The sequence below is a fragment of the Hyperoodon ampullatus genome (assembly GCF_949752795.1).
Source record: "Hyperoodon ampullatus genome assembly, chromosome: 4".
Lineage (NCBI taxonomy): Eukaryota > Metazoa > Chordata > Mammalia > Artiodactyla > Ziphiidae > Hyperoodon > Hyperoodon ampullatus.
The window spans coordinates 64515093-64527588 of record NC_136917.1 but is presented as its reverse complement, the minus strand read 5'-3'; the positions used below and the strand labels follow the sequence as shown (position 1 = coordinate 64527588).

Here is a 12496-nt window from a genome sequence, read left to right as displayed (position 1 = left end):
GAATGGCATCTCGAAAGAGGGCTGGGGAGCTGGGTGCGGCCCCACCTTGGGGAACCTCAATTGGTTGGTTCCTGGACAGACTCCATCCCAAAGGGCAACACCAGAGCTGCTTGTAAGGGGTTTGGTGCTGGGGATCCCCTGGCATTTCCCTCTGTGCTGCCTTCTTGAGCCTTCATACCCACAGCCCTTCCTCACAGGAGGGCCCTTGTAGTCAGTTTCAGGTTCTGGCACCCCCTGCTCTTCTCGCCACCTCAGTGGGGTTGGGTGGTCATGGGACCCCAGGCTGAGGTTCCCACAGATCAACTGCAGAGTGGTGCCCAGTAATAACACCAGCTTACAGTCTCCACGAGCTAACTGTGTGCTAGGAATCTTGACATACGTCGCTTTGTTTAAGCCTCAGAAAAAACCCTGAAAACCATAAAGCAAAACACATGCCCAGTCCCCAGGGGGTGAGAAAGTAGAGCTCTCCTGCGCAATATATTCAGAGTCTGACCTTCTCTCACCACCTCCACTGCTACTGCCGTGGGCCAGACGCACAGTCCTCCGCCGTTGCCCCTCTGCGCCGCAGCCAGACCACGCCCCCCTCAATCAGAGTCCCAGCCCTAGAGGGTCTGCACGGATGACCTGCCGTCCCCTCTCCGCCCCGTCTCCTTCCACTCTCCCTTGCTCACTCCTCTCCAGCACTGTGGCCCCTTGCTGTTGCTCCAACATGCCTGGCATCCTGCCCCCTCAGGAACTTTCTCCTTGTTGTCCCACTACCCCGGGACTATCAGTCTGGCTTGCTCTACCTCCTTCAAGTCCGCTCATATGTTATCTGCCGGCCCTATCTGTAACCCCCATGGAGCACCTGGCACGTACTTACTCCCATTTAGCATACTGTTTGTCACGTGTCTCCCCAAGTAGAATGTGAGCTCCACCCTCGTGCCTGGTGCTCACTGCTGTGTCCCCAGTGCCTAGCGGGGCCTGACACAGAGTGAGCCCTAGTAGATATTTGCTGAGCAGACTGTACAAGGCGCTGAGCTAGGCTCTCTGCTGGGGCTGTGCCCTGGTTCCCGTTCTTTGGGTTTGACAATGGAGGCGCCCACCTCCTGCCTTCCTGTGCCCCCAAATGTTACCAATCACATGGGGTCCAAAGCAAGTGGCTGGTGGGGAGGCAGAGAGCTGGTCTCAAGTCTTGTCCCTGCCTTCCCACCTTGCCCCCTTCTCCATGCTGCATCCTCAGGCCTGGGCACACTGGGAGGGCTCAACTCAGTGCAGCAGGCAGAGCCCATGCGTGTAGTCTCAGACCAGGCTGATGGCTTCTGGGAGCCCCTAACAGAGTTGCTTAACCTCTCTGTCTGTTTTTCCTCACTGCTCCTGGGAGCAGAGGCATATCCCTTGGGTGATAGCTCAGGTGTGGATGTGTGTGGGTTGCCGGATGCGTTATGGCTCTACTTTGAGCACCTAACTCATTACCAGCCTGTGAGTTAGGCTCTGGGGAGAACCTGACTCTGTACTAAATAAAATAATGGCTCTGGGCTGAAACAATAGGCATCATATAATTATAGAAAAAAAGTGCATATTATTTTCTGGAGCATGAATACTGGCTACAGAAATCAAAGTTACCTCATTGGATGTAAGGAAATTACTTTAAAAATTGATTTATAAGAAATTACATAAAACTAAACCTGCAATCCTTCTTCTCCTGAAGGTTTTCTGAGGTGTGTCTGAATGCTGCTATCAGTGCTTGATTGCATCTCTGTAACTGTCTTTTTATGGATGGCTTTTTTTTTCTTTTGCTCTGATGCGTAGAAATGTATTAGCAAAATCAAGGTTCCTTCCAGAAATAAACAGATGCCAGATTAGACCATTCTTTGTACTGATGCACATCTGTCTTTGGAAAAGAGACAGTTTTACTTAAAGATACATTTTTTTGCCTTTTAAAAAGCTATTTTCTAAGTATCTGCCCTTAATAAAGTAATTAAACAAAACTTCAGTATTAAACAATATTTAAGCAGAGGCAAGATGGGGGATGTTGTCATAGTGATACATGTGAGTCAGGTCTAAGTAATACGAAAATGAGCCATCAGTGCTGATTACTTAGTGACTAAACGTTAGACACAAGGACTCCAGAGTGATTTCAGAGGTTAGGTTAATGGTACTGTCAGTGCTACAAAGTTTAGAAACATTTATTCAGAGCTTTTCTAGCTCTGCCCTTCTCAGGAGCACTCTTGGCTCTCTTTGGAGAGGATGGAGTAAAGGAGAGGGTCTTTTCCTCCAGGCTGGTTTGACTCTGGCCCCCAGAATTCCACCAACCCTAGCATCTCACCTGCACAAATGCACCCAAACACTGAGCGATGCAGCGCCTTGGTGATGGCCAGTCCTCAGAGATGTCTGCACTCACATGAACACACATATCCATGATCCAGACCCAGCAAAGACCAGATGCATCATTGGTGGGCACAGACAAACATCCTTGTGAACACATGCAGTAAACATGAGCAGGTGTGCACACACGTGTTCCAAACCACTGCTCTCTCTACACAGCTGACCCCTCGGACTCACACTGGGGTTCCCATGTTGGTCACCTCCTTCTAGCCCCTCAGAGGACAGACCTGTCACTCTGAGAGGGCCTGCAGAAGCAGTCCTCTTGATCAAAGTCCTCTTAAAAGAGAAGTCCCTGCAACTTGAAGCAATGCCTAAGTGGCCACTGAGCCCCCAGGGGAAGGCTGCTATGGACAGTCACGTTCAGTGAGCAGCCTGGAGTGGGTCTGTCCTCCTGCCCACTCCCAGGCCTGGCCCAGGACAGGGAGCCACAGGTGTGGGAGAAGGCACTGTGGGGAGGCTCCGGGCTTCCCCAGGACTGTGGGGAGTGTGCAGTCACTTGCTGCCTGGGGTTTATGTGGTCAGTGCCAAAGGGGAGGCACCTCATCTCTCTGTGCACCCCTGTCCTGTGCCCATGTGTGGCATGGTGCCTGGTGCATAATGGGTGCTCAGTTAGTGTTTGCTGAATGAATGGAGGTGTGTCAGCCTAGCGTGCTGGCTCGTGGGGAGCCATAGGAAGTGAAGTGAAGAAGTAATGTTACCCAGAGAGAAGTCTGGCCTTTGCCCTCAGCTATTGGGAGGTGAACTCTAGGCCTCGGGATGTGCCTTTGTTTGCTTGAGTAAACCAGAGCATCTAACTATGTGATTTATGATGGGAGCCCTGAACCACATGGTACCAGCTCTGCCTCCTGTCTCCTGGCTGGATACTAGGGGTCAGCCACGCGAGCAGTATGGGATCGAGTGCTAGTGAAGGCTCTGGACACAGACTTGGGTGAGCTTCTCTAGTAGGTTTGTTGTTACATGTCTATGCCGGGAGCCATGACCGCGCCAGGAGACAATGGAAGCTCCGCACTTGGACACGCCTGGACTCTGCCCTGTGGGCTTTTTCTCCTGGCTGATTTTAATCTGTACTCCTTCCTGATAATAAACCCTAACTGTGAGTATAACAGCTCTCAGTGAGTTCTGTGTGTCCTTCTATTTAAATTATAAAACCTAAAGGTAGTTTGGGGAACTCCCCAAACTTGAAATCGATGTCAGAGTGAGGACGTTCTTGTATGAACTGCTGTCTCTAACTTTGTAATTGGTTCCAGAACTCAAATGGGGGAGATTCTGACCCAGTTGTGTGGATGCTAAGCATTTGCCCTGGGGACAAGCTTGAGTGTCTGAGTGCACACAGGAGCCTGGGTACCTGTACGCGAAGGCTCACGCCAGAGACATTGCTTTGAGCACCAGCTCGTCCATCCCCAGAGGCCAGACACCTCTTGACTGGCCACGACTCTAGAGTGTATCACGTGGATGAGTGGCAGCTCCTGGGGCCTTCCGGGGAGTTGCAGGCCTGAGCCCCTGAATGGGGCTTCGGATCCTTAACTGATCAGCCCTGTGTGCCCAGCCTGGGTGGGAAGGGACTCAGGCGCTAGACTGCACAGCAGGGTCAACTGAAGTTCCACACCATCTCGAACCTGCTGCCTTCATCTGGGAACCCTGCAACCCTCCCCCCGGGGGCCCCTTGCATCATGAGTCCCCAGGCCTAGAGGGCCTTACCAGCTCCTCTAACCTGGATCACACTCCCAGCCAAGACAGCTGATAGGCATTCTTGCTGTTCTGGAAACACCCCAGGGAGGATTTGATTAAATTTCCTTCCATGGCTCATTTCAGGGACCAACAAGGCTTGCAATCAAGAATTTTCTCCTGCTATGGTGTTTAAAAATCTTATACACCATTGGAGGGAGTATAAACTGGTGCAACTTTTTTGGAGGGAGATTTGGCAATATCCATCAAAACTGAAAACATGTCCACTCTTGGATATAGTTATTCCACTTCTAAGAACTTATCTTACAGGGCTGCTTACACAAATGTGCAAAGAGGTATGTATAAGGATGTTCACCGCAGTATCGTTTTCATTAGATAAAGCCTGAAAGCAGCCTGAATGTGAGCTCCCCTGCGTAGGGCTTGGGGCTCTGCATTCAGGGTCTGGAAGCTGGATCAGAACCTTCCTGAGGGACTCTGTACCTTTGAGATGGGGCCACAAGAGGTCACTGAGCACAAGTAAAGCCTTGAAGCTAGTACTATTGAGACAGGTTGGGACCTGGGCCCCTTTGCTGCAGTGCTGCAGTGCTTGCACCTGGATACACCTCTCCTCAAGCAACAGAATACAAAGAAACTGTATGGGACTAAAAATAACTGTGTGCATGCGCAGTTGGGGCAAATTCCGGACGAAAGATACAAAGAGACCAAAAAACCCAACTGCCGCTTTTGAAGAGCCTGGAGCAAAACCAAGGGGTCGGGAGCAAAAGCAGGGTACTGCGCATGCCCTCTGCACACACCACCACCGAAGGGGTGGGCAAACCACGTAAGCTGGCCCCCCAGCTGACCCACCCCGGACACACCCTACTCTCACCGCATATAAAGAACAAGCTCGCTGGTTCCACCCCGTTCAGCTAGTGAGCCAGCAAGGGATCCTGTTGTTTGTTCTTGCTCCCCGCTGCTGCTGCTGCTGCAGCAGGGGCCCCAATAAAGCCTTGCCTGAATTTCTTGTCTGGCCTCTGATCAATTTCTGCTGATTAAAGAGGCCAAGAACCCTGGTGGGTAACACTATGGGGAAAGAGGGGTGATCCTGAGGAGGCCACTGAGAAAGCCAAGCCCGGTGGAGGTATTTGGGAGGGCAGAGACCTCCATGCGTTCCACAGGCTGATGTACCATGGGCCCGAGCCCTGTCTCTTGGAGAGCTCTGGCCAATTCTCCTTGTGGCTTGAGCTCATCCAAAGCTCAAAAGAACTGGTTGTTCATCTGTAACCAGGGTTTTTGACACGAGGTGGCCAAAGGCTTTGAGTGCTTCAAGTATACTGTTTTCCAAGATTTTAAACCAAAATGTACCCAAGCGTTTAATGAGATTATTTTAATGCAGAACCTACAACCACTGTCTAGCATGTTGCAAACAGCTCTCCATGCTAATCAAACGCTTCTCATCTTTTTACAATAGATTCATGACTGGTTCATACAAAGACAATAAAAATTAAATGAGTCATGAGCTCTTAAATCATTCTCTTTTGGTCTTTTTAATAACTCACTTCCAAAGAAGAGCTGGCTGAGAGCATATCCTTCATTAGAGTTATTTGTTCATGGTTTTACACCATAGAGGCACGGGGAAAAAGTGAATCTTTTAACACATCCTTCAAACACTGCCACAAATAATTTCTTTTAATGGCTTTTGCTTTTCTGCTTTTGTCACTGTACTCTGCCTGCCGACATCTGAAAGCCCCCAATAGGGAGATTTGGTGAAAGAAAAAAAACAGCAAAAAAGAGTGGCTTTTTCAAGTCATTTGCAATATATGGGGTTTGCTATAAGCCTTTTTTTTTTTTTTTTTTTTTTAAAGAAGAATACAATAGAAAATTTTTCCCTCTCCCTGAGAATATCTCAGCCAAACAATTCCACGTGCTGGTCTCAGAGCCTTCTGCCTTCTCTTTGCTGTGGCAGAGGCTGGTGGCTAACGAGACCTGGAGCCCCAGACACACGGGCTGCACCAGGAGGGGACACATCCACTGGGGCTCGGACACTGCAGTGGTTACTATTGAAGCAGGAGGCAGGCCCAGCTGCCCCAGGGCGAGGCCTTGGCAATGCTTGGTGCTAGGTGCTGTGTCCTAAGAGCAAGGAACCCGGGGAGCTCTGGCTGGGGTGTGCAGGCTGGCTGCAGGCCCTGGCAAGTTCCTGGATCCTCTGACTAACAGAACCCCACTTGCCTCACAGGGCTGTGCTGAGGATTAAATGCTTGTGAGTGGACTAGCATGGAAACTGGCTCCTGGACACAGCAGTGGCTTAGTACCGATGGTAGAAACACCAGCATTAACGCTAGCAAGGATTCAGGAGTCAGCCATTTTCTGGGACTTTGGGGATGATTTCTCCCTGCTTCTCCTCCCGACGGGCAGCCCCTGTCCTTGGGGATATAAGGGACAGTGAGGAAGACAGTTACGAGGGGAGGGGAGGTGACATTGTTGGGGCAGGGCGTGAAGACTGGGTTTGGGGATGGTCACTTTACTTCCTGAGTAGCTACTGTGTGGTCTGGGCAGGGCGCTGCAGCCTGGGATGGGTTCCACTTCTGCAGAAAGTGAGGCAGCCTCCCCCTCACCTCAAGGACACCTAGTGTGGAGGCCAGGGTAGGGCAAGAAGTGTATGGATCTGCCTCAGAGATGGGCCCCCACCCCAGCCCCGATGCCTGTCTCAGGGGACAGGCCTCGGGAGACAGGAAAGATGGAGGCTCTGTGGTCCAGGTGAAAAAGCAAGGTTCCTGGCTCCTGTGCAGGGCTTTCATGCCCCACACGTCCGTGCTTCCCACACAATTTCCTTATCACAGCACTGTATGACCCCAGAGCCCAGAGAGCCCTCAGGGGGCACCTGGCTGGTCCCCTTTCCGCTTGGGTACCGCTGTTGAGGGGCATCTCCCTGCCTCCTAAGGCAGAGTCCTTCCTGAGGGTAAACGTCCCCCATGGACTCTGGTTGTGGCCCTCCAGAGTGACAGGCTGCCCTCCCCCACGTGGCACAGGGCTGTCTGAGCAGAGCAGAGCCCTAGGCTGGGCATGCTGACCGCAGGCGCACAGTGCATGGCCTGCGGGGTGCAGGCTCGCCCAGGCATGCCGGCATAGGTGCTCTCCTGGCTGGCAGCCTGGCCCAAGATCAGGGCAGGTGGTGCTCAGGGGGCTGCTGTGCCTGTCCCCTGCCCTCAGCTTCTGAGCTGGAGCAGTGGCTGTGGGTCCTTGAGGGCTGAGGTGGGGGCCACAGGGCCAGGTCTGAAGCCGCCAGACCCACCACTGCTTCTGTAAAGAGCCCAGCAGCTGGCCAGGAAGTAAACAAATTACAGGCTGCCCTTTGTGAGCTCTGGGGAACATGCATGAGCAGAAACTATTGATTTTTTATCACCCAGGCACAGAAGGAGGTATCATAATCCAGAGACCCGCTGCCGGGAGGTGAGGCAGAATTCCCGCCCTTCCTCGGGAGCACCTGTCTTGGGGGCCTTTGCACTCCTGGTACCTAGTGCTGCCCTCTGCCTGGGGGGTTTGTTTTCCCGGGTCGTGCTGAGGCAGGGCCCCTCATGGCCTGTGGTGCAGTGAGGCTGAGGCATCCTGCAGAGGGGGCTCAGGCATCCCAGGGGCGGCGCACAACAGGTCTGTGCTACCTTGCCCCCTCGAGGCCGGGGAGAATGTCTTTGCTCTACGCTCTGGCACAGGGCTTGCCACTCGCAGGCACTTATTATGTGAATCCAGAGGATGGCTCCCCACGTAGGCCATCTGGATGGCCGTGTACACATTGGTGACTCCTGACAGCAACATTGCTCACTGGGGAATCCAAGTGGCTCCTTCTTGCTTGGCTCCAGGCTAGAAGGGTACATTTACTTTCTAATCAAATATTATTCTGATGCTTGAGGCATCCTTGATGTTTGCAAGTCAGAAAAGTTTAATTACATGTGTCATTAGCATGGCCTTCTGTAATAGCTCTGTGACTGAATTCATTAACAGAATTCTTAACAGATAAGACAAATTAATATTTTGTTGCCCATGAAAGCCTCTCATTAAGAGAGTAGTGAAAAAGTGATTAATATTTTGTTGCCGATCAAGATGTCTCATACAAATGACAAAGAAAGGAGGCCCACACCTATCGGTGCTCTCTAATCTGCCCGCCTTGGGTTTTGTAAGCTGATCAGCTTCCCCTGTTTGTGCAGCACTTTGGAGCCTGTCGCTCATTACAAGGCCTGTGATCGTGTTTCATCTCTGACTGTGGCAGGTGGGGGAGGGCGCTGAGATGCCACAGGCTGGGGGGCTCTACGAACCCCTCGATCCTCGATCTTTGCTTGACCAGGGTAGCTCCCTCTGGGCTTTTCTCCCCGGACCAATCTTGCTTCAGAAATGCCCTGTGAATCCTGATGACCCAGCTCTACCCATCTCCAGCCTGATGTCCTCCTGAGGCTGCTCTCCTCACTGTCCTTGGACACGCTCAGCCTGAAAATGCTCACGCGAGAAGGACAGCCTCATCCCCGTTTCCCCGCAGGCTCAGAGAAGGTGGCGGCCCTGGACTTGTCGGAGGTGGCTGGTCAGTGTCTCCCTCCGGATGAATCAAGGCTGACCTGAATCAAGGCGACTACAGGCAGCAGGGGCACCCCAGGGTCACATGTGCCTGACGGGGAGCCTCACCAGACTGCGCTGGCTGCTGTTTGGGGACTCAGGCTGCAAGGGGTTGACAGTGTGGTCTGGTGGGAGCAGTAATAATAATAATAATAATAATAATTAGTAATATTGTGAAAATGAGAGTGATAATAGTTAGCATGGAACATCATATGCTAAGAATTTCATGTGTCTCTTAATCCTCATTATAACCCTATGAGGCAGGATCTATTATTTATCCCTTTTCCACAGAGGAAGAAACTGAGGCCTAGAGAAGTCAAGTGCCATTTCCAAGGTCACTCAACTAGTAAGTGGCAGAGCTGAGACTTAAACCCAGGTCCTTTTGACCCCAGAGCCTGGCCCTTCATGAGTAGCCTGTGCTGCGTCCCTCCCCTCTTAAAGGCAGGTGTGTGTGTGTGTGTGTGTGTGTGTGTGTGAGCGTGTTGTGTGTGTGTGTTGTGTTGTGTGTGTGTGTGCTCGCATGCACCGGGCAAGGACCCCTGCGGGGCTGGCGCTGCCCTGCACCCTCACGCTGGGGTTTCTGAGAAGCACAGGTCCCTGCCTGCTTGTGGGCTGCTGACTTGCCCAGAGCAGCAAGTGTTTCCTGGGAGGTAACAAGAGGCCATTAATCTCCAGTTGCACCCACAATTACCCAAATTGCTAACCTCACTGTGAAAAGTAGAAATTCAATTGAGCTGGTGCTGGAGGCATGTTCGAGGGAGGGGAAAGACAGAGTAATTTAATTAACCGTTGGCAAGTGCATTAAGAGGAGTTCTGCCTCTGCCTTTATTTCTAATGTCTTTAAATAGAGCATCAAGCAATGCACATGGATGTTCAGACAGACACAGGAGGACCTGACCTAGTTCTGAATTAATCACTACTGGCCAAACATGGTTAAAAGCTGACAACCCACCTTGAGAGAGATGCACACACAAATGTGCACCCCACCACACACATGTGCACAGGCACACATACACATACACCCTAGTCTTTACAAATAGGACAGTGCCTTCCCTTGCTAAGATCGTAGACAAGCCCTGGGCACCTTAGGCTCAGAAGATGAAGAATTCTGCTCACCCAGCATCTGACCATCAAGCAGCCACCAGGTTTGTGCTGGTACTGACATTCAGAGATGGGTGGGATATAGGCTATGCTCACTATAGTGGGGAAATTGCAAGGAAACCATCCTGCCTGGTGTGACCAAGGTGGGGCAAGGGCACTTCTGCCCAGCTCTGCCCAGGGTGGGACTCTAGAGTGACCCCCTCTTCCCATCTGCTTCCCCCATGTTCTCCAGGGCACATCCAAAGGGGCCTAGGGAGTAGCAGAATTCCAACTTTGTGGTTCCTGCAGGATTAAACGCTGGACCTCTCTCCCCACAAAGCAGTCTCAGAGTTGGGAGGGATCTTCAAAGTCATGGGGTTTAGCTGCCCTCTTGTGGCTAGCAGCATTGTTTACCATGATCCTGCTTGAGCTTGTATGCCTCTAGGGATGGGGAGCTCACTGCCTCCTGTGATGCTCACTCCATTGCAGGGCAGGGCTGATGGCTGGAATGGTGTTGCATCTAAGCAAACCAATTGGTCTCTTTTTGGTCCCTTGCCCTTTGTGCTAGTCCATCTCATGGGTCACACGGCCCAGGCCAGCTCCCTCTGCCCCAGCATTTCCCTCACCACCTCACAGCAGCTACAGGAACTGTTGGGACCACTCATCCCAACAGGTCTTCCTTCTTGGGGCCAAGCAGCCCATTCTGGGTTGGCCTGTCCTGAGCCAAGGAGACCAGGGCTGCCCCTTTTCTGCCTGAAACTTGTATTCCTGTCACAGTAGCTCAAGACCTGTCAACCATCCTGGCAGCGCCCTGTGTGGGTGACATCACTCCATCTTCTCACATGAACTCCTAGGAAGCCACCTCATCCTGTGCCAAACCAGGGCCAGTGCATATTCTTGACTCAATCCCTTTATTCCTCAAGTCCAGGAGAAGGGAGGCACCGATAATGTTGCTCTTCTAATAGATTAATTCACTGAGGATCAGTTTAAGAAACTGTCCAGTCATAAAGGCAGAGTGCGGTGATGCTGGGACCCCAGTGCGGGGTGCCTGGGCACTCAGAACCCAGGAGGCCCCCGTTGCTCACGTTAGGCTGTGAGTGCTCTGGAGCTCTCTTCTTCTGCTCAACTCATCACATCCATACCCCCTCTCCCAGCACACAAGGCTCCTGGGCAGGCCCCTCTGGCCTGATCTTTCCTTTCACCACCCTGCTGCCCCTGCCCTCCAGCCAACCCAGCCCAGAGGCTCACCTCTGCCCTCCACAGGGAATACCCCCTCCTCGGCATCCAGCTGTCTGTATCCTCCCCAGCTTCAGGGTCCAGAGTCTCTCCTGGGGGGCACCCAGCCAGATGCTCTCCCCTGCCCAGGAACCTCCTGCCCTGCCCACCGCGCCTCCCCTGTTCACCTTATTCTGGGGCTGGCTAGCAGCTTGCAGCCACCATCCATCCTATTCTCTGCGCGAGGTGGGACTGATACCTCCAGACACCAGACAACAGGCTGAATGGCACCAACGTGGGATGTGAAAAGAAAGCCCTCTGGCCCTGCAGCTACCACATGGCATCTCGGCATCTTGCACAGTTGGCTTCCCTGGGAGGTGCGTCTGAGCTCAGAGTCAGAGCCAGGTGACTTACATTGATGTCTTCCAAATCCAGGAAGTTCAGGGCCAGCCCGTTGCGCTTCCAGACGATGGGTGGCCGCAGGTCTCCGTGGACAGCGCAGGTCAGCACTGTGCTCAGGCCCACAGTCACTGTGGCCACACTGACCCTCTCCTCAGGGGCGAGGCTGAGCTGTACCACCTCTGCAGGGAAAGGAGAAGCCGTCAGCTGTAGGCCCAGGGGGTGGAGTCTATACTTGAAGGGATACAGCCACAGGGATCTACTGCAGGTCAGGGGCCTCGGGCAAATTCCGGGAGCAGGAACATTGTCCACGATGTGCTGACTAAATGTACAGATGGACACACCTCCTGGGAGAGGGGCCACAACTTATGTTAAATGCTCAAAGGGCTGTTTGAGGCAAATCAGGTCAGGAACCACAGCTAGCGTAGGGGAAGTATCTGGGCTGTGGATCTGTGAGTCAAGCTAAGAGTGTGGGCTGCCCCTCCGAAACCAGGGAACCAGGTGTGCTGGCCCTGCCCTGTGCTCTCCAGGCCCCCTGGAGTCGGGGCCTTGCCAAGTGCTGTCAAGGTCTGCTGGCTGGGCCGACAGGTTTCTCATCCACCTGGGGGCAAATTAAAGGTTGCACTGTCTGAAGTCTGGGGAATGAACTGGCTGACCTTTGAAGGTTTGTTTCTGTCTAAGGATTCTCTGAACTTGGATTTGGATTTCTGCTCAGCCACCGTGCACTGTAGCCTTTAATTTTTTGAAGTGTACTTTAGGCTGTACAAATGATTAATCCTTGCCATTTTATACTTGATAACTGGCGTTAAGACTGATCATCCGTCAGGCAAAGGGGAAGGGTCTAAAATATCTCCCTGCAATCACAGGCCTTTTGAAATTCTCAGGATTAAAGAAAAAAATCAAACTCAGGGTATTCAAATGCCAAAATGGGATGAGGCTTGGAGGGGGCGTCACTAGCTCACTGACTGGACTACCTCTCCACTGTTTTGCCCCCAAATCTACTTGGGGAGCTTGGGGAGGCAGCCAGAGGCAGCATGAGTGGAGAGAGGGGGCTGGCTCTGGGGGCCTGTGTTACTCTGGGATGCCAGCAAAGACGCTGGGACCTGGGGGCCTGACAGGTGCGCAGCAAGGCACAGAGCTGGGACCCGAGCTCTGTGACTCAGTGGGA

The 12496-nt window shown here is 52.5% G+C and overlaps 1 protein-coding gene across 1 annotated transcript in view; it reads right to left on the bottom strand.

Annotated features, from left to right (window-relative positions):
• FSTL4 (follistatin like 4) overlaps positions 1–12496 on the bottom strand; it is a gene marked incomplete at its 3' end in the record, with an annotated part of 417677 nt that overhangs the window by 53325 nt on the left and 351856 nt on the right. Inside the window, exon 6 of the mRNA XM_079703635.1 lies at positions 11344–11510. Coding sequence (XP_079559761.1) covers positions 11344–11510 — 167 coding nt within the window. The remainder of the gene's footprint in view (positions 1–11343; positions 11511–12496) is intronic.